General features: G+C 40.9%; 1 protein-coding gene across 1 annotated transcript in view; it reads left to right on the plus strand.

Moving 5' to 3' along the window:
- Positions 1 to 237: 237 nt before the first annotated feature.
- The window catches only part of ino80 (INO80 complex ATPase subunit), a 40,192-nt gene continuing 18,575 nt past the window's right edge, over positions 238 to 21,854 (plus strand). Inside the window, exons 1-25 of the mRNA XM_066676952.1 lie at positions 238 to 462; positions 6,497 to 6,558; positions 6,846 to 7,022; positions 7,195 to 7,361; positions 7,443 to 7,510; positions 7,993 to 8,139; positions 8,237 to 8,357; positions 8,445 to 8,647; positions 8,760 to 8,813; positions 8,903 to 9,106; positions 9,607 to 9,805; positions 10,180 to 10,247; positions 10,513 to 10,722; positions 10,801 to 10,881; positions 12,306 to 12,401; positions 12,988 to 13,047; positions 13,148 to 13,290; positions 14,516 to 14,600; positions 15,254 to 15,371; positions 15,544 to 15,629; positions 15,759 to 15,926; positions 16,014 to 16,147; positions 16,318 to 16,385; positions 16,469 to 16,562; positions 17,037 to 17,232. Coding sequence (XP_066533049.1) covers positions 6,883 to 7,022; positions 7,195 to 7,361; positions 7,443 to 7,510; positions 7,993 to 8,139; positions 8,237 to 8,357; positions 8,445 to 8,647; positions 8,760 to 8,813; positions 8,903 to 9,106; positions 9,607 to 9,805; positions 10,180 to 10,247; positions 10,513 to 10,722; positions 10,801 to 10,881; positions 12,306 to 12,401; positions 12,988 to 13,047; positions 13,148 to 13,290; positions 14,516 to 14,600; positions 15,254 to 15,371; positions 15,544 to 15,629; positions 15,759 to 15,926; positions 16,014 to 16,147; positions 16,318 to 16,385; positions 16,469 to 16,562; positions 17,037 to 17,232 — 2,910 coding nt within the window. The 5' untranslated portion in view covers positions 238 to 462; positions 6,497 to 6,558; positions 6,846 to 6,882. The remainder of the gene's footprint in view (positions 463 to 6,496; positions 6,559 to 6,845; positions 7,023 to 7,194; positions 7,362 to 7,442; positions 7,511 to 7,992; positions 8,140 to 8,236; positions 8,358 to 8,444; positions 8,648 to 8,759; positions 8,814 to 8,902; positions 9,107 to 9,606; positions 9,806 to 10,179; positions 10,248 to 10,512; positions 10,723 to 10,800; positions 10,882 to 12,305; positions 12,402 to 12,987; positions 13,048 to 13,147; positions 13,291 to 14,515; positions 14,601 to 15,253; positions 15,372 to 15,543; positions 15,630 to 15,758; positions 15,927 to 16,013; positions 16,148 to 16,317; positions 16,386 to 16,468; positions 16,563 to 17,036; positions 17,233 to 21,854) is intronic.

A 21,854-nucleotide genomic window follows, 5' to 3' on the forward strand; every position in this document is an offset into this window, starting at 1 on the left:
GATCTCGCGATAATTCATGGTGCCTACATCACAGACGTCTTCACCATTTACAGGCATTAATAATCGACTGTGGAAAAGGTGGGACACCTAATAAACGTTTAATCTCGACTGTGAAATCAGTTTTGAGGATACAGTTGGAACGGACACTCGACTATATTCACACAGCGGCTGAGAGTACTGCATTAATTGCATGTGAATTGTGTTTGAAGGTGTCCTGGTTCGCTCAGGTATTGATTATTATGGCTGCTCCGTGCTCCGTCCTCGCCATGGCGCCGTGGCGGCCGCTCTGTGAGCCGCTGATAGTGGCCGCCTCTGCTCCGCCGCTGCAGTCTCCGCGCCGCTCTGCTTCTCCGCGTAAGCGCACACACCCGCCATCTTGGAGCCGGAGAGGAGAGAGGAGCGCGGGCAGCAGCGGAGCCGGAGCGGACCCTCGGATCACGGCGCCGGGGCGGGGGCACGGAGGTGAGCCGCGCTTTACGGACGGAGGGCAGCGGGAGGGAGAAAGAATTAACGGTTAACGTTTGAAAACCGGAGGGGTGGAAGCGGCGGTGCTGCCCTTCTCCAGGGCAGAGGGGGCATTTAGGGCAGAAAGGCGACGCGGCAGACACAGACCGCCCGCCTCTGCGCTGTTAAACTCAGAGCCCTAATTTAAACTGCATTTCTCCAAATAAACGAGCCCAAAGTTTACTGTCTTCCTGTTCGCTTGCGACTTATTACAGTTTTCCACTCCACCTTAAATGCAGCTCGGCTGACGAATTCATTCTGGCGCCTCGGCCCGACAAAACAAACAAACAAACACGCGACGAGTCTGTACAATAAATAACAGGAAAATAACGCTGAATGTGAGGCTGGAAATAATGCATCTATTTCGCAGTGAGAAAGAAGTTAGCATCTCGGTGGAGTTTACCGTTCCACCTTAAATGATAAATCGCAGCACATGATGCTAACTTTAGCTCCGTTGCTAGTGCTAATTTTTACTTAATATACAAATGTAAGTCAGTTTGTAATGTTTGTAGGGATGATTTTAGGAACTGGAAACAGAGACACAACACCGTATAAATAAAATAATTTTAAATGTCCCTGTTTATGTGGCCTGTTGTGTCGTAGCTGGGGTTAGCTTCTTATTTGACGGTTCTTTCCACCTTAAACCAACTATTTCTTTCAGACTGGCCTGAGCTACAGCGGTGTCGTTCACAAGCGAATCAACTCTTTGATTCGGCTCTTAATGTGAAGGTTGGGACTGGGTGACAAGCTGATATTTTGGTTGTTTTGCTCTGGCATCAATAAACAAATAATATATGGTATCAGTGTCTCACAGAAAACTTTTTGGCTTTTAATTGTTTTAAAGTCTATAAACATTTTATATACTGGGAAACATTTTTATAGCATTTGACAGGTGCTCTTACCCCGAGTGACAGCATTTAGGTAGGTTAGTGCAGATTTAGGATTATAATTGTACAAAAGCAATGTATTCCTCCTTAAGTTTTGTACTGAACCTCAATGTGTTGTGTAAAAAGTAGAGGTATTATCTACCTGATATCAACCATCTCCTGCATTTTTAATATTATATATTTTTCAGAAATAAAAACCTTGGCTGTGGTTGATATTAGAATTATATTTGTTAATGTAATCTAACGGTTTTGTTGTTTTATCATGAAAACAATTCAACGTTGTAAGTTTTCAGGTACTTTTGTAATACAAAGTCTATAATAAATTCACCAATGGGCAACATGTTAGGAACTTGTTCTGAAATATCCTCCATAAAAGGGATGGGACGACACATTTCAAATTTTGTAAAAGCATGTTTTCTAAAAGATGGTGTTTTAGAGAGCATACTAGGCCTTGATCTCTGGGAGAGTAAAACGGACATCTCTCAGCTGACCTCAGATGTGTCTTTTAGCAATAAGCTGTTTAGTGGAGTTGCATCAGTTGTAGTCTGAAAAGAAGTGGCGGGCTGCCATCCTGTGTTTGAAGAAAGCATGTTTTCACCCCCACCGTCTTGAGGATGCTACCGTGGTAGGGTGGTAGTGTCATTGGTGGAATTAGGGTGATTCATAATTGGGGGAAAAATAGTATTTTCTGATGCATTTCACCTTAAAATGCACTAAATTGCTAGATTTTATGATAACTGACATATATTTGCAGACATAATGTATTAAATATTCAAATTAGTTATTTTGCTCTCTAGCTGTAAATACTTAAACAAACTTAATGCTGCGCTGTTAAGGTTTTAGAGAAATAGCAGTGCTAAATGTTATGGAATCTCAACAAATGTTTAATTATATTTAAACAACGATTAAAACCCACTTTATTTTGCACCAAAACATTTTTTATAGAAATCAAATGGACAGTAATTGTGATCAAATCGTAATGTAATAATTGGGACTGGCCTGTTATTTAAGAGTTGAATGTTTATTTTTCTAGGAATTCATCCATCCAGAAAAAACGATATTTATTAGCTGTAAACAAAAAGATGTTTATTTTTTTTAAATAGCAGACGTGTCTGTTTTATTAATTAAAAGTAAACTTGGTCCTGTAAAGGAATATCTAACGTAATGTGGTGGGTTAATTACTGATTCAGTAGGAAGAGTCGTTTGGGAGCCGAAAGTGTCGGCTCTTTACTGTTAGCGGAGGTGCTGTATTCGATTTACTGAAAAGAACCTTATGCTAGTCACTAGCCTGAAGAATCCTGCCAATTTTATTTATTTATCAGACGGAGGGAAAATTGGGAACGTGAACACAAACATTTACTCAGCGACTGCCTGCAGATGTTTAATAAACATGACCATTCGCTCTGTACAAAGTGCAATATTAAAGAAACACGAATGTATTGTATTATCCCCCGCTGCTTTTCCGAACTATCCGTTCCACCTTAAATATAACTACGGTTCTATTTGTAACTGCGGCTCCGTTTAAGGCGGAAATAACATCTGAACATGGAGCTAACTTCAGCTCAGTTGCGAATTTAAATAATCTAAATATTTTACAGTAATATAATGATCGGTCTTAACATTATTAGGCTTGACTCTTAAACATTGCTGGTGAATGCAGCTGCTAGCCTCGTTTAACTGTACACAAGCTAACAACGACCATCTGCCCACGTCTAAAGCACAGTAACTTGGCTCTTAATGTAGCCAACAGTTCAGTGTCATGAGTTTATCCCCTGGATTCCAATTACCCACCACATTAGTCACAACCAAATAATTGAGATATAGTTCCGATCAAATCCGTGAGAAATACATTTTGTAGAGCTCATTACTTTGTTCACAGTGGACTATATAGGTCACAAAATATTATGGCTTACTTCCAGTGGGTTAATTATTAGGCTGCAGTCTTGTTGAAGCCCAAATTGATCTCTTGGCCATTTAATGCACTATTTGAATGTAAATGTACCTGTCCTTTCACATGTTTCTTCAGAAACGAATGACATTAATTGGGAGTCCACCATCCAACCCATCTCTGCACATTTCCTGTAGAGCACCGTGAGGATGGGAGATCAGTTTTCCTCAGTCTCTTTAGAAAATGGAAGTTGGTATAGAGGGACTAGGTGAAGTTTTCTGCAATGTGAACACCAAGACAATTGATGCTTTTAAAAATCTCCACATCAGACACATTACTATTTGGTGATGAGTGGCAATTTTATACTCTCCTGAAGTCAATAAACATCTCATTGTTTTTTTGCACATTAAGAGACAGGTGGTCAGTTCTGTACTGGTCTGTTAGCTGCTGCGACTCCTCTTGTTACAGTGGCCTGTTCCAGCTGATGGGACCCACCACAGACATGTCATCAGCAGAGTGAACAGCAGTGAACTAAACACACATCCCTGAGTTGCACCAGTGTGCAGTAAAAAGTGGTGCTGGAGTTTTTACTTTTGATTAGACTGACTGGGGCTCCCAGTCAGGAAATCCAAGATCCAGTTGCAGAGGGAGGTGTTCAGGCCCAGCAGGCTCTGCTTTCTTACTGGATGCTGAAGGATGATGATATTGAATGTTGAACTGAAATCATTAAACAGTCTCATGCCTAATGCATATGGACAGTGGTCACTGAGGCAATACACTGTAAACTTGGATAATGATGTTGTCCTAAACGGTGAGAGGACACATGCATTGCAACAAGTGATTTAGATGTAAACATCCCAGTCAATTTGCACATACCCGGAGCACTCTGCTAGTTATTTTGTCTGGTTCAGCAGTCTTCCACAGGTTTGACTCTCTGTAGGGTCCTCTTCATATCAGCTATGGGAGTAACTGGTCATTAAGAAGTAGACTGGCTGCCTTTGCTGTCACATGCTTCAAGTAGGGCATAGAAGTCATTAAATGAGCTAGGTGGAAGGCATCACTATCACAGCCAAGTCAAGATGGCTTATAGTTGTTTTGGCTTGGCCTGGATGCCATGACATAGATTTTCTATGCATAGACATGCTTTGCCTCTTCCATGGCCCATGACAAGCTGGTCCTTGCTGTTCTCAGAGCTACAGTATCCAGTGACTCTGTGGTTGCATTCAGGTTCCCAGTGTTGCGCACACCTCTGCAGTCATCCATGGCTTCTGCTTGGGGAGCCAGTTACTATATTGTGTTGTTTTCTGATTTTGCTTGTCACTAATGATGTGTACTGAGGTTGGTAGTGTATTAATATGTTTCAGCTTCCCACTACCAGTTTACATACCAGTTTATTACCAGGTTACATACTGTTTAATTCATAGCCTTAAACACAATTTATTTTACCCTATACACATATTCAAATATAAAGTGATAAACAATATGAATACAATTAAAGTAATATTTTACTAAAATTAGTTTTTAAGATTATAAACATAATACCGCATGAGCCTATGCATAGCATATTTAAGGTTGTGAATTCTAAAAGTGCTTTAAAGCTACTGTAATAGTAGCAGCATGAGCTATTTGTCTGATCCAGTATGTTATGTCTGGAAAGAAATGCCAGTAAATAGGTAGGTACTAGATCATTGAAAGGTTTCAAATAATTCTTTTTAATTATCTAAATATACTTGTGAAAGTTGCCCATGCATTGATGTGGCCTCACAATCCTTCTAAATATGTAATACACCTAGGGGTGGGCGATATAATATCGTGCACAATAATACCGGTATGTTTTTTAATTCATAAGACCTTTGCCATATCGCGATATTGCGTGAGCTTCTGACGTAGGTGCGTGAACGTGACTTCAGCTCAAACTAAAGCTGGGGGATATATATCGATACATTACATAGTATTTTTTACACGAGTTTGACATTGACCTTCTTCGTTATGTCAAGGATACGCAGGTTTCTATTTGAGTAAATTTAAAACAGTGCAAAAATGTTCCGTTAAGCTGTTTTTCTCTCGCGCGTGCACCCACCTACGCATGCGCGTGCACACACGCTCGCTTACCCAAACAGACACACGCCACTGTCCTACCATTGTTCGTGTACTCCGCTGGAGCAGTTCTCATCACATTTATCGCGCGCCTTCGGGTCTACCTCTGATAACTATGAGTAAGTAAACAAAGGACAAAAATTAAACCAGTGGCGAAGCTTTATTTCCAAATAAGACCATGACATGTTTTAGACATACTGCTCTCTCTCAGCCGGAGGGAAGGGCAGATACTCCACGGCTCCCAAACAGAGAATGTCATTCTCATTGGTGGTCACTTTTATTTAGCCAATCAGCAGCCAGACTTAGCTGTCCATCATTTAGTGCTGCAGCCAATGGAGTCACAGTCCCGCCTACAGGTGTTTGTTGGTTTTGTGGCGACGCTGAAACAGGTCGGTGCTTAAAAAAATATAATAATGAATAAAAATCTTAGCACCGTGTCTCAAAGAAGCTATATTTAATTTTTCCCTCAACACACCTGTGCTGGCAGTAAAAAGGACTGACTTTTAGAATCAAAGTAATTCTTAATACGTAAAAATCACATTTAGATCATTTGATATAAGATTAAAAACAATATTAAATTATGTAGCTATGTGAACTGTTTGTCAAGACATCATTTGTTTACTTTGTTATAAAATCAGCTAGGATGCCGGCAGTTTGTTTTTCAATGCTGAGTTTACTTGAAGTGTGCACTGTGTAAAAGTACTATCTAGGAAAATCTAATTATCAGAGATACTCAATATTTAAAGACTCCTTTAGGGATCGGGGCAAAAGAAACTTGATTGGGACATCACCATTTCTTAGACGTACAGTTTGATATTTACTGTTAAATAATGCAGCGTGTTCTTTTTGGTGTTAAAATATACACTAATACTTTGACATTATAGTTTTTTATGGTTTCCTTAATATCGTATCGTATATTGCCTTTTTTTAGGCATATCGAGATATGAGTTTTTTAGTCACATCACCCAGCGCTATTTACAACCTTAATATATTTCTTAGTGGTAATTATGAATAACTCCTTTTGTGTCTTCAAATCCCAACGGATGGGGTTAAATCTGTCTGTAACTGTGTTGTAGCCCAGTGAATGCAAGCGTTACTATTTCTTCTCTTTTTTTTCAAGCCTTTCAAGTTCATGAAATCTGTCCCTTGGAATTAGAAATGACGGATTCCAATTTTCCTAAGGTAAGCTGTTATTGTAATTTGGACAGGTGTTTCAGAACAATACACTGTTAACTATATTTAGTGTGTATAGTTACATCAGGGGATGCTCTATCATTTCTTACTGGTGACAAAACTTAAAGGTTTGTATTGGGCTTTCTCTACTTTCTCCCTTTCTTCAGTGGTCATGGTACAGACGTGCTGTTGGTGTTTTTAAACACTGTGACACTAAGACATTACTATGTCACCTATGGTACTAAGTGTCCTGTTCCTCATTCTGCAAGTATCTGTTCTTGTGTTCATCTTCACAGTGAGTGCCCTGCTGGGCCTAGGACACTTGGTTTCCTTATGGCCTCAGAGCAGGATGGCATGGAATCTGCCTCCTCAAAGCTGGCCAAACCGCTTCATTTGCAGCACCTGGAGCGCTCTCTCAGACTTGACGCCTTCCTCCGTCACACCTCTGTTGTATTCAGTCAGGACATATCCAGGTAAGAGGTTTGCCCAAAAAGATCTGTGGTAGAGCAAAAGCTACAGATGATATTTGACAAGTATGTTTTTGTTGTAAGTAATCTAAGATTTGAATCCATTATAGATGCAAGTGTAGCACAATGTAACGTTTTACTTGGGGCTGGAATGTAGTCTTATTTTTGTGTGTTTCAGTGATGACAGCGATGATGGTTTGGGTGAGGGGCCTTCTCTGGCCCCCTCCAACCCTCATGCCCCAATACTAGCTGTGAAGGAAGAGCCCCTGGACACTGAGGGAGGAAACAAGAGGTCTGGTGGAGGAGGGACAGAATGTGGAACTCTCAATGGAGCACTGCTACAGGGTATGTATCATGACTTATTGTTCTTTTTTTGTAATAAATCCATTGCAGACTTAGTACTAAACATGATCCTCTCTTCTACAGAGCACAAGACTGACAAAGCCAGTCTGTATAACTTCTCCAAGCTACGGAAGAGCCGAAAATGGCTAAAGGTATTAGTTCTGAACATTGTACACAATTCTCACCATAGTCAGATATAGTCAGTTATCCAAGATTTTCTTTTTATTTGCATTAATTGACACTGAAATAATTTACCTAACAAATAATGGAAGCTTATACTGCAGTAGTAAGTCTTGAACACTAGGTGCCTTATTGATCACACACTTGTTTTTGTGTTTTGATGTGTTACGTTTTTTAATGTAAGTATGTTTTCAAGACAGAAATCTTAATCTACTTGCACATCTGTTTTTATCAGTAACAGTACAAAACGTATATCGAAATTAGTATTTCCAGTAGGAAACTAAACTTGAAGCACATTAGACTTGAAGCACATTAGAAATATTTAATTTTTACCCAATTTTCTAATGTTTACGTGCTGTTCCCAAAGGACCTTTTGGGTTCTCGACATGGACAGTCCCAATTGTTCAATCAACAATCCTACTGTGATTTATGTGTGTTGTTTTGTTATTTTCAGGGCATCTTGTTAAGTGACGACACTACGGATTCGGACACAGACTCAGATGACTCAGATTTCTCAATGACCCGGGAGGAGCTACACGACATGCTTCGATTACATAAGTTTACCAGGTCGCATCAGAGCAAGTTCCAGGCTGACCGTGAGGTATTTAAACAACCGCATGCATGCCCAGGCTCACAGAAATCCAGCTCTTATTGTAATGGTACTAAAGGTGAAAAAATATAATGATGTTTGTTCCCAGCTGCAGCAGTATCAATACTACAGCTCTGGCCTTCTGTCCACACAAGATCCTTTCTATGAGCAACAGCGCCATCTGTTGGGGCCCAAGAAAAAGAAGATTAAGGAGGAGAAGAAATTTAAGGGTAGGGCAGAGGAAAATATTCCTTTTGGGTTTTTTCTTGTGCTTTGTGTAATCTGGCCTTGATCAATGTTGTTCTCTTTTGTCACAGCCAAGTTAAAGAAGATGAAAAAGAAGAAAAAACGGGGTGAAGATCTTTCCATAGAGGGACGGCCATACATCAACAAAATATTCGCCAAGTTCTCCCATGATGCACCGCTGCCCATGACAAAGAAGAAGCACTTAACAATTGAGCAGTTGAATGCTCGTAGGCGCAAAGTCTGGCTCACCATTGCCAAAAAAGAAAACCCTAAAGTATGATCATATGTGGGGAAAACAGTCTTTATCCCTCCTCTACAAATTATTTTAGCATTACCACATGTTTCATAACTATTCCCATTCTTTTCTTTATTTTTCTTGTTTATAGGCTTTTAAACAGAAAGCATCTGCAAAGAACTTTGTTTTAACAAATGCCAAAAAGGTAATAATGGAACTAAAATACATGGACTTTACAAAGTGTTTGTTTTATGCTGCTGAGGATATTGATTCACTGTGTGTGTGTGTGCCCAGCTGGCCCATCAGTGCATGCGTGAGGTGCGTAGGGCTGCGATCCAGGCCCAGAAGAACTGCAAAGAGACTTTACCACGTGCTCGCCGCCTCACCAAAGAAATGCTGTTGTACTGGAAGAAGTATGAGAAGGTGGAGAAAGAGCATAGAAAACGTGCAGAAAAAGAGGCGCTAGAACAGCGGAAACTAGACGAGGAGATGAGAGAGGTACACACTATGTTATAATTTATTTGTAACATATGCCCTTTGTTTTAGTAACCTTGCTTTGGCATTTAAATTTTTAATTGTCCTGTTAATAGTTTTTGATGATTACTTTTTACAATATGGATGATACTTCAATATATAAATTATTAATACTTATTAATACATTTTTACGTTCTGTAAATGTTTTTCTCCTATTAATAATTTGAATCCACTAACATTGCACAGAGTGAGTGCATTAAAGTCATTTCAGTCTTTGATCAAAGTGGTTTTATATTAATAAGAGTGTGTCCAGGTAGTTCATGTAATATCTACCTGAATGTACTACCTGTTTGACTGCACATAGTAAGAAATTGTAAAGCATTATTATTAAGTATTATTAAACATATTTATGTCAGTAACCAAATATAAATGCAAACAATGTTTTGTCTATTTTTCCTATTAAATTTAAATGCATTCTACCTGAACATGTGAACATGTGAAATGTCTGTTTTGTATCTGCTCAGGCCAAGAGACAGCAGCGGAAGTTGAACTTCCTCATCACGCAGACTGAGCTTTATGCCCACTTCATGGGAGGCAAGCAGAAAGCAGCAGGAGGAGACAGCACTCAAGAAGAGATCCTAAGGAAACTGGATGAGAACACATCCCAGCGTCAGATAGACATTGGAGGGGGAGTGATGGTCAATGTCAGTCAGGAGGATTATGGTAGGCTTCTGTGACCCATTCTGATTAGTAAATTATGAATATGCGCTCAGTGATTTAATATTTATTTTACGTGAAAGTAGGGTTGGGTGGTATAACAATAATACTGCATACAGTGGCATTTCAAAATGAGGGCACATGAAGTCTGTGTGGTGTGTCAAATTTCTGTTCTGCACTCGACTCACACTCACAGATATGAGGCTCACGCAGAGATATGAGCCTGACAGCGCAACCCCAACCCACAGCAATACTGTATACCATGTTAATATTTTGAGATGGTATGAAAAATGTGGATACCACCCATCCCTATGTGAAAGTATGAATGGATATATTGTGTAAGTTCCACGTGGTTAAAAACGTATTAACATTTTCTACAGACAGCGAATATTACAAGTCTCAAGCCCTGCGGAACGCAAAAGAAGCCTTTCATATTCATCAGGCTAGAGTGAGTATATATGAATGTGGGGATGATGTTCCTATACACCAGCAATGGTTTATTCATACAAATGCTTTTAATATCATTCCGTATAATAAGCAGATGTTTTATCTTATTATAATAAGTTATAAATGAGCCTGTATTTAGTGTTTAAATTTAACATAAACTGGTCTGATCTGTTTCATTAGTTCTAGACATTTCAGAGGTTAAACCCGCTGTCTGTCAGTGGCGTGGCTTTAGTGCTGACTGTGTTGTCTCACTGTGTATGAAACAGACAAGGCAGTTTGATGAGGAGGCGAAGGACAGCCGTTGTGCCTCTCTTCATGTGGCCAGTGTGTCAGGCTCTGGTTTTGGGGAGAGCTACAGCTTGTCCAATCCTTCCATTCAGGCTGGGGAAGACATTCCTCAGCCCACTATTTTCTGCGGCAAGCTCAAGGGCTACCAGCTCAAAGGCATGAACTGGCTAGCCAATCTATATGAACAGGTAGGTTCCAGGAAACACGTGAACTTCATATGTGAAGAAAGTGTGCAGAGAAAATAACACATACCTTCTTTATCTCAGGGCATCAATGGCATCCTGGCAGATGAAATGGGACTGGGGAAGACGGTGCAGAGCATTGCCCTGCTTGCCCACCTTGCAGAGGTAAGCATTACTGCGAAGCTCTCTCTTTTGCAATGGGGCTGATATAACCATGTTTTGTTATACAGTATATTAGTTTTGTATTTTTAATTGCAGTATATAACATTTATTATAACTTTCATCATCCACAACATTGTCTTCTTGTGACTCTGACCAGTCAGAAGAAACCATATATCTGTGTGCCCTTATATCCCAACTACAACCAGTAAATTCAGATAAACACAGAGAAAGCCTGGGCTTAAACATGAATAAATAAATACATAAATCAAAATAATTGCAAGTTAAATTTCAATTGCAATAAGGGCCTGAAATTTGCAATTGATAATTGCCCCTAATTTGTTAAGCCCTGCGTTTTACTTGTGATTGCTTTAGCACTGAGATTCTAAATTCTACTCCTTTAAGTATTACCTTCTACCTGATTCAAATCTGTCAATGCCTGAGAAAATATAAGGCTTCAATTTTCCAAGTGCATCTTTGTGCTTGGTTTGGACTAATGGCATTTTTCCATGTAGTAATTTATTTATTTATTTGAAGGAACATGCCTATGCTAATTTTACGCCCCTAATCACTATATTACAGGACTGTTTAAGCTGGGTGCCTTAGACCCCATCTTTTTTTAAGAGATATTAAATGTGTCCACAAGCAGCCAAATACTTTTAATTGGGAACGAGGAGATTCTCAACTGTAAACATCAAAGGTCCAAGTTGTCATAAATGCAGATTTAATTATAAAACAGTGCACTGCTGGGCTTGGATTTTGTTTCTCAGCACTCCTGAGACAGACGGAGTAGGCGCTCAATGTACAGGTCATGCTTGGCCTTTAGTTTCATGACTGCCATTACCTCTTAACCCTAAACCTCTGAGTCTGATCAGGTTTGTTACATCAGGGAATAGTTAAAACTGTGTAGGGGCAATGGGGTCACTGGACTGGAGTTGATAACCACTGCCTTTTGCCACAACAGTTTGGCACCAGGCAGCTGTGCTTATATTTTTCAGTCTTAGTGAAACCTAATATATAAATCTGTTTAAGACCCCAGAAGAGGCTGTATTTCCATCTCACTCATTCCATTTTCCTGTCCTGACTTCTGTTCACTCACACAAAGTGTGTTCTGAACATACCCCAGAATTTGCAGTGCTGTTGTTTGGTGTCAGTGAGTACTCTCCAGCTGTATCGGCCATGTCCCTCTGCCCTAGGGGCTTTCAAAGGAGGGAGGAAATGGAATTTGATATGAAAGAGTTGTGCCAGTGGGTCCATAGGAAACTGTGCTTGCATGTTGTCTCCCCTTCAGTTGCTTCCTGTTTTCACCCCTCTCTCCTCTCCACGTCTTTCCCACCATCTCCCCAACCCTCCCTTCCCCACGCACCTGTGTGTTGGCCTTATTTTCTGTGTGCACACTTTTGCGTGTCCATGTGTGTCCTGTTCTGCAGAGAGACAATATTTGGGGACCCTTCTTGATCATCTCCCCAGCTTCCACACTCAACAACTGGCACCAAGAGTTCACCCGCTTCGTGCCCAAATTCAAGGTGAGCATTGCAGCTGCGCAGGAAGACACCTGCCACTGCGGAGTCCTTTACATGTCTCACTCATCTTTTTTTCCCCCCCTTTCTTTCATAAACCCATTGAACTAGTTCTATTTTCAGAACAATAACAATTGGACAAGGTTGCATATTCCTATTTTTAAACTTTTAGTGGAACTGTATGGAAACGGATGGCAGGTCCCTACAGCCAAATGAGACTGAGAAATAAGTTGATCTGTAGGGGGCAATATTGTATCATTGCTACTGACATTTTTCAACTTAAGCTTTGTACTCACAAGGAATAGAGAAGAAATTAATAACTATTTGAAAGGCCACAGTGAAAATGAAATCAACTACAGCTAAAAAATATGTTAATCAGAAATATGATTAATTGATGTAGACACAAAAGGAAAAATAGTTTAAATTTTCTCTCAGGTTTGTTGCTAACAGTATATAGAATACCCTGAGGAATGTTCTGGTTTCGTGTACAAATTCCTGCTTAGTCAGGAAGTTAAAAATGACTTCATGATGATGTCTTGATTTTAAGAGTAATAGATTTGCTGAGTAATAGATTTATTTATCTGATCCACAGGTTTTGCCGTACTGGGGGAACCCCCATGACCGCAAAGTAATCAGAAAGTTTTGGAGCCAGGTGAGCATTTTTTGCTCTCCACACCAGTGCTATGAGATCATTGGACGACACAGAACTTATGAAATCAACTGTGTTTTTTTCCCCTGTGTTTTCTATGTAGAAAACTCTGTACACACAGAATGCGCCTTTCCATGTAGTAATTACCAGTTATCAGCTGGTGGTCCAGGATGTGAAGTACTTCCAGCGAGTAAAGTGGCAGTACATGGTTCTGGATGAGGCTCAGGCACTGAAGAGCAGCACCAGGTACAAGTTTATCATGGATGGTTATTTAATTTTTTTATTTGCGCAGTTATCTTTTAAATAATGAGAGCTTTTCAGATTGAATCAACCCAAAGAAATAATTATATATTGCTTAGGAGTTGGAAAGTGGTTAAAAAACCCTCTGAAATTAGCTATCAGCAAAGGCTGGTGCTAAGATAGTTGTAATAACAGCTCAGCAGTGAATGCCTTTTTATCAATCTTTTCTTTTTGTTTATTTTATAACCAAGTTTGTTAAGAAATTTCTCCCCAAGTTTTAGTCATCACCAGTCCCACCCTGTTAGCTAGGATTCTTCCATTTACACACAATGCCACCAGGCTAGGAGTATAGAGGCAAGCAAAGTGAAGGTGTGCTGCGTCTGAGACATTTGTAGCCAGTTAATTCCTTTTGAGTTGCTGCTAATGCAACTAAATGAGATAGTTCATCTCATTGGGGCAGAGTGCCAACTGCCCATTCTGCATTGTCAGCCAGTGGATACTCCTACTGGCTGGCACTGCATGCACTGCGATGATGGGAGGTGTGGGATCATACTACCCACCCAGAGTCTAACCATGCTTTCTTCAACTCCTTGATGGCTGAGGCATCTCTAGGGATGGAAACAGCGATTTTCTAAAGATTGGTCCAACCTTTAGAGAGCCACACCATTCTGGAGCCCCTAAAATTCCGAGTTGGACTAAACCATAGCCCCTACATTTCTCTCTCCAGCCTACTGTCTTATTCTGCCAAAGGATTATGGCCTTCCTTTTTATTAAAATTTTCAAAGGAGGTATTTGGAAAGAGCTTCTAGAAGAAAGTCTGCAGGACTGTGGCATCTCTGATGTTTCCTTTCCCCGGGCTGATCTCTGATGTTGTTGTTCTCCAGGCCTGTGCTAACACCACGCATGGGCTGGAACCCATCTCCCAAAACACGATGTGTGAGATTGTACCCGACTGAGGCTGAGAGCAAATTCTTCAGCAGCTTCTGTTGTGGTGAAAGATGATTTATGACCATGCTGAGTTCCTCTTACAGCCACCAGAGCAACCCCAGAGAACTTTTAAGTCCTTCAGTCAAGCAGAGCCTTAGTTTCAGATTGCGACAGGCCCTGTTTTTTGGTTTCAGTCTGGGCCTCACTGCTGTTGCCATGCTGATAGACCTTGTTACATCTTTCACCAAACATAATGTGCGTTAGCTATTTGATGAGGATGAGTTTGTGTGGTTCTGCTTGACAGCGTGCGGTGGAAAATCCTGCTTCAGTTTCAGTGTCGAAATAGACTGCTACTAACAGGAACACCCATCCAGAACACAATGGCCGAGGTGAGCTCACACCACAAGTGTACATGAGAGTGATTGTTTTTGGACTGTTTTTGGACTGTTTTTGGACAAAATGGTCCTGGTTTTTGTGGAGGAATCATGGTTAAACAAGGCTAATCTCTAGGACCAATAAAATGCTTGTAGTCTGTGTCTCATGGCGGAATGTTTTAGCTTTCCTTTATCTTATTCAGAACTAGACCATCACTTGAAAAGCAAGCCTTCTCTTAAATTTAGTGGTTTTATCCTAGCATCAGCTACTCATGCTGTAGTCTCCTTCAGCTAAAACAATTTAACTACCACATTTGAACACCCTGGTTTGTGAGGGGTATTTTTCACAGTGGACAAGATGTGTGCACAGAATTTAAACTGTTGCCTGATACGCTCACAGCAGTATAACACTCATTAACATCATAATGTAAATTAACTATTGATATGATGAGACCAGGACTACAGTCTATAATTGTTCAACCACAAATGGATAACGGATACAGCACACATGTAGGTGTACCTAATAAAGTAGCAAGTAATTTTAAATTAGGAGCACATTTGAGAATGTTTATGATCCTATGTCTTGGTGTTGGGTAAATATTAAACCCTTATATCTGTTTGAAAGAGAGAGAGATTGGTGGGATTTTCTAAATCTGTTTTCTCCTCAGTTGTGGGCCTTGCTTCACTTCATCATGCCAACTCTCTTTGACTCTCATGAGGAGTTCAATGAATGGTTCTCCAAAGACATAGAAAGCCATGCTGAGAACAAATCTGCCATCGATGAAAGTGAGTAGTGCTTTTGAAGTGGTCTGTTTAAACCCCAGTTAGCCGTCTAAAATCGTATTAATGTGAAATTGATATAAATGGCTTAATGTTCAACAGCTGTCACAATGAATGATCCGTGACTCTAAGTAGGTTTTAAATTAAAGACAGCATTTGTCCTTTTCCTGAACGGCAGATCAGCTCTCCAGACTGCACATGATACTGAAGCCTTTCATGCTTCGTAGAATAAAGAAAGATGTGGAGAATGAGCTCTCGGACAAGGTACTTTTTTTTTTTTCTGCTTTCCACCATGTCCAAAAATATCTAATGTGATGGACACCCTTAAGATTTTTGGTCCAAGACTTCTTGTTTATTTGTGTGATTGCAAACCGAAGGCTTTACTATTCACAGATTGAAATTTTGACCTATTGCCAACTGACGAGCAGACAGAGGCTATTGTACCAGGCCCTGAAGAACAAGATCTCCATAGAGGACCTGCTACAGTCATCCATGGGCACTGCTCAGCAAGCCCACAGCACCACCAGCAGCCTCATGAACCTCGTCATGCAGTTCAGGAAGGTAGAGGGTGCTACTGAGCTACATGGAACCATGACTTTCTAACAAGACTCTAAGTGTCTAATAACAGATTTATGTGTGTGTGTGTAGGTGTGTAATCACCCAGACCTTTTTGAGCGACAGGAGACGCGTTCACCCTTTCATATGTCTCTGAAACCCTTCATCATGGCCAAGTTCCTCTTTCGCCAAGGCTTCCTTAACACCTGCAGCCTGGGGAGGGTCAAGTAAGTTCACTAATACAGTCCATTTTGCTTACTGTACACTTCTGAAAGGTTTTAAATATTAAGTTTCATGTGCTGAAAATAGTTGAAACAGACAGGCAAATTGTAACATGTCTGGAAATACTAGAGTTTTTTTCCTTACTTTTTCCTCCTCTTGTTTCTCTGAATTACAGGCTGCTGCAGGTTCTGCTCTCCCCTTTCTCCTCTCAAAACATTCAGCAGTCTTTATTCCATCGGAGAAGTGAGCCTCTCTCTCTCTCTCTCTCATATATTTATGTATGTCTTTTACACTTTTTCTAAACATGTTTTCTTAACACTCTGTAGGTGATGATGAAGGCAGCTGCTTCTCCTTTCTCCGGTTCATTGATGTGTCACCAGCAGAGATGTCCAACATCATGCTGCAGGGCACTCTGTCCAGGTCCGTTATTTTTTTTGCTCATACCATGGTTCTGTTGGTGAAACTTCTTTAAAAAGTTCCATCTACATTCTGGATCTGTTTCACTTTTATACAAGTTCCCACCAAATGAAGCATGGGAAAATAGATATCTATGGCTGAATCAGCTCTCCTGATTCAGCCTTCAAAGAGGAGTCTGAGTACAGCTGAGTACACTTTATCTTTAAAGGGGCCATATCAAGTAAAACAATACTTGTTTTAATGAAATGTTTATATAATATCTAAACACTGTAAAAGTTTCATAACCTACCATACATTCCCCAGACCAGAAAACTATAATATGGACCCTAATTTACAGAAACAGATCTCTAGACGTATCAAGAGTCTCTTTAGTAGAATAGTTTGGAATCAAATACAAAAGAACAACATCAATAGGTGCATAAGAGGTGATTATACTACAGTACTTAAAATTCTTCCTTCCCTCTGTGCTCTGTACAGGTGGCTAGCACTTTACCTCTCCTTTAAAGCTGCCCATCGGCTACATCATCAGCGGCTTTGGACTGAGCAGGAGGAGAGTGGCGAGAGGAAGGCTGAGTGGAGCTCTGAAACCCATTGTTTTTCTAACAGAGACCTCATCCTGTGGCCAGACAGGCCAACATCATTCCCCAACATTCACAACAGCACCGTCCTGCGGGTGAGTCCCTTTGGTGGTCATGGAGACCACAGCGTTAACAGAATCATTTGGTATAAGCGACTTTCAAAACGGGCGGCACGGTGGCGCAGCAGGTAGTGTCGCAGTCACACAGCTCCAGGGGCCTGGAGGTTGTGGGTTCGATTCCCGCTCCGGGTGACTGTCTGTGAGGAGTTGGTGTGTTCTCCCCGTGTCCGCGTGGGTTTCCTCCGGGTGCTCCGGTTTCCTCCCACAGTCCAAAAACACACGTTGCAGGTGGATTGGCGACTCGAAAGTGTCCGTAGGTGTGAGTGAATGTGTGTGTGTCTGTGTTGCCCTGTGAAGGACTGGCGTCCCCTCCAGGGTGTATTCCCGCCTTGCACCCGATGATTCCAGGTAGGCTCTGGACCCACCGCGACCCTAAATTGGATAAGCGGTTACAGATAATGGATGGATGGACTTTCAAAACGGAAACAATAGGTCTGTCCCAAAACCTAGTGAGCTGCCAAGGTAGGCACTGGGAGCATAGACAGCTGTTTAAGTAGAAAGCATTCTAATGGTCGTCTGTCCTCATGAGGCAGATCATTGAGAGGCTGTAGTTAGAGAGCGATTGCGTCATGGCTTGTTCCCACCCATGGCTTGTTTCTTTACCTCGGTGTTTCAGTAATCGCAATTTTAATTATTATTTATCTGGGAGAAGAGGGAAACGGACAGGAGTTGTTCTTGCGTTGCATCCTGGGATTGCCCTCGCAGCAAAGGAGGATTTGATGATGCCTTAAAATTCGGTCAAATTAAGATATCATGAGGTATCTACGAATTGGGACAGCACACTGTGATGTAAAATGCTCTCTAGTTAGACAGCCTGCTAGGTTTTGGGACAATGTAAATATCTGCATTTCATTTATTTCAGTTTAACCTATTTTGACAGCTTTTATATACTAAAAATTGTATATAGGAAAAACAACATTTAGTTTGTTAGACAGCAGCTTTGCACATTGCTGCCTTCTGTAAATATCAGGTTACAATAGGTTACAATTTTCTCTTTGCTGGGGCTGAATATGTGAACTGGTGAGGATGATTTATAGCCATTTTTTTTGTCTACCGAACTCGAAACTGCATATTTCAGCCTGCAGGTCACTGATGTTTCAGTTCTCTCCGAGGAACTGATGGATGTACTAGTCTTTTAAAGCCAGAGTGCTACAGTATATTTAGGATGTCTTTGTGAAAATACCCGTAGAACAGTTACAGTTTTAGTAATGTGAGCAAAAGGCCAAAATCCTGTTCTCTATGAATAACTGCATCCCTCAAAGGTTTGATTTTCTCCAAAATACTCACCGTATCCTTGGACCGGAAATTAGTCAGCTGTGCTGCATAGAAACAGGACACTTCTTGTGTTTGAGCTGGTGTGTGTGTCTGAGATTTTAGAGGCAGAGTGTGAGAGAAAATCTGCTTCCTTGTTGAGCACAGAGGGGGACTGAGTGGTCCTCATTAGTTGCTAGGACTATGTCATGATGTGCTCATTCAAAGCTTCTCACCTGAGATGGTCCGTTTTTACTCAATTTTAGTGAATCAGATTCACAGTTTTCTTCCTTACCCAGATGTGGTGCATTGAATAGGACACATCGTTTCTAGGCTACTAGGCTAACCTGTTTAGATAGTACTTATACTTCAGAAACGATACAGGAGAGGGATCAGTACACCAGTGCCAATATCTCGCGTTTTATCATGAACCTTGAGTGTGTTATTGCGATTACACCAAAGTTTATCACTGTTTGTTATTAGGTTTTAGGATAAAGAAGACAGAAAAAGATTTGTTTGTTTATCAACCTTCCATGAGGTAAAATTAGGTAAATTTCGTCTCACTGGTTCCACATTGGTTGAAAAAATCAAAGCACCCCACCGCTGTCTTGTAAGCGATGTGTCATTGTCATGTCACTTGTGTTTAGTGTAATTTTGGCACTTCTGGAACGTCTCTCAGCCAATCGCGTTGCAGGGTCGGCACTAACTGTGATGTAATTTACCTTTTAGCACTGTATGATCTGTACCAGCACATGTTTGCCAAGCTCATACTGCTAGATTTTTTACTTTCTCAACCACATGAATAAACCTGTTTGATTGGACTGAAGGACATGGTGATTTCTGCACTTCATTACTCGTTAGAATCATTGTCCTCGGCTCTCCTTTGAAAAGGGAAAAAATATGGAAATCTGTTTTTTGGCCAAAGTCTTTCATAAAGAAATCTGTGATGGAATAGAACAGGAGCTGGCAGATTGGAGTTGGAGAGGTCATGTAAATTAAGCTGGTTGTGAACTCCCCAGGATCCTGACTCTGTAGAGGAGCTGTGGAGCAGCAGGAATGCTTGGTGTGTGTTGCAATTGGGAGTTAGACTTGTGGAAAGCTAATGGCAAGGAGAGGTCTATTCCTCAGGTGCTGACAGAAGCGTAATCCTACTCTTCTGCTCCTTGGCCTCTTGCACAGTGCAGCGTCTCCCAGCTCTACTGGAGCATGGACAGGAATCTGACACTACAGCAAATACTAACTTTACCCTCCCCACTGACTCATGGCAAGTTGACAATGGCTTTCCTTGCCATCCTTAGAAGTTCTAAATGTCTGTGAATGATCATGATTCTTCAGAATATACTTGAAGCTGTTGTTTTGTTGAAACAGAGCTTTACTTTTCAAAGTGCACCCAAATGGATGGTTTTTCATTATTTTTGAGTCATAGAAGTTGAAATTTTACGCCAAGACTCCAGTGAATTAACTAACTGGTTAAAGTTTAATTATGCAAATATGTCTGCATTCTTTAGATAATTAGCCTATAAAAGTAAGCTAATGCAGTAATGCTAGATGTCTGATGGCACGTTGGGATATTGATGCCTCCTGTGATTACGAACAGTATTACAATAATGATTTACATGCAGCACACTGCAGCCCTAGCTCAGAGCCGGAGGAACTTTGACCCTCAGTTGCTGGGTCTTCTCCTGACGAAAGAGGAAGCAGCTGCTTTTCACAAAGCTTTCTAAACCTCCCTCAAGCCCTTAGTGTGCTTCAGGTTGGTGCAAAAAAAGCATCTCAGTTTTCTGTATTTATCCAGAGAGCTGTAACCTCTGTTGATGGAAACCTCTGTAACCGTAACCTCTGTTGATGGAAGAGTTTGAGCACCATTAGGTCTGTGATGTACCAGTATGGTGTACCGTATGGCAGTTTGGCTGCTATAAACAGTGTGCTTCGTTTGTGTTGGAACCTTTGTTGCATGCACGAGCCTAAATAAATGATATTGGTCCCCTTTGCCTCTGAGGCTAGATTTGTGAAGACAGATTTGTAGATATAATCAAAACTTAAACATTCGCGCGTAAGAGCGTTCTGCGAGCCAAAACATTACTGTTGAAGTATTGTCATATTATTGACCTTGTTTTTTTTCATTTATATATTGATATATATTGATTTATATATGATCATCTTAAAGCGACCATAAAAATGAAAACTAAAGCAACCCATGAAACATTTGGTTTAGTTTTAAAGAAAGTTTCTGAATGAATTAAAAATTATGCACGGTGGTGCAACAGGTAGTGTCGCAGTCCCTGGAGCTTTGTGACCTGGAGGTTGTGGGTTCGATTCCCGCTCCGGGTGACTGTGAGGAGTTGGGGTGTTCTCCCCGTCTCCGCGTGGGTTTCCTCCGGGTGACTGTCTGTGAGGAGTTGGTGTGTTCTCCCTGTGTCTGCGTGGGTTTCTTCCGGTTGCTACGGTTTCCTCCCACAGTCCAAAAACACACGTTGGTAGGTGGATTGGCGACTCAAAAATGTCCGTAGGTGTGTGAGTGAATGTGTGTGTGAGTGTTGCCCTGTGAAGGACTGGCGCCCCCTCCAGGGTGCATTCCCACCTTGCGCCCAATGATTACAGGTAGACTCTGGACCCATCGCGACCCTGAACTGGATAAGAGCTTACAGATAATGAATGAATGAATGAATAATAACCAGAAAATCAGGCAGTGTGAATGAAATTTGTATACAAAAAAATGAATATTAAGATAATGTTTTTGATTATTTAGCCGCAGTGGGGTTTTAACGCTCTGAAAGTCAAAATATTTGATCTGGATGTTCGTGCCTCTCTAACACACCTCGTTTTTCAACCATTCTTGGTGAGAGTTTCCAGACATATCTTCTCTCTCTGCTTGGGTTTGGGAAACCAGCCCAGACTCCGGGTGTCCAGACACAACCACATCTACTGTCTCTCTCCTGCTCTGTCACTCTCTCTTGCACTCTATTGGTCTTTGTTTCCATTTCTCTTTCTTTATTATTAGCTCACTCTCTTTCAGAGTACATCTTTTTGTTCTTCCCTTTTCTCTTGTTCTGAATCTGTTTTATATCAACGACCAACTCTTTTTCTTTCTTCTTCAAATCTATTTCTCTTTCTGATTCCGCAATTTCAAACTGTTTTTTCCTTTGTTTCACTTGTTGTTCTCTTTCTTTTCCATTTGTCTTTTAATTCTCTCTCTCCTTCCCTCCTGCTCTCAGCATTCTTCTCTCACGCCTTCTCTGTTAACATGCAGTGAAAAACATTAATAAAAATGATTTATTCTTGCTTATGGCAGCTACTTCTGTTCATTCGTCATGGAAACCCAGTTCTGTGTTGGTCATTTGGCTTCA

This window comes from Hoplias malabaricus, chromosome 7 (assembly GCF_029633855.1).
Source record: "Hoplias malabaricus isolate fHopMal1 chromosome 7, fHopMal1.hap1, whole genome shotgun sequence".
NCBI classification, from domain to species: domain Eukaryota; kingdom Metazoa; phylum Chordata; class Actinopteri; order Characiformes; family Erythrinidae; genus Hoplias; species Hoplias malabaricus.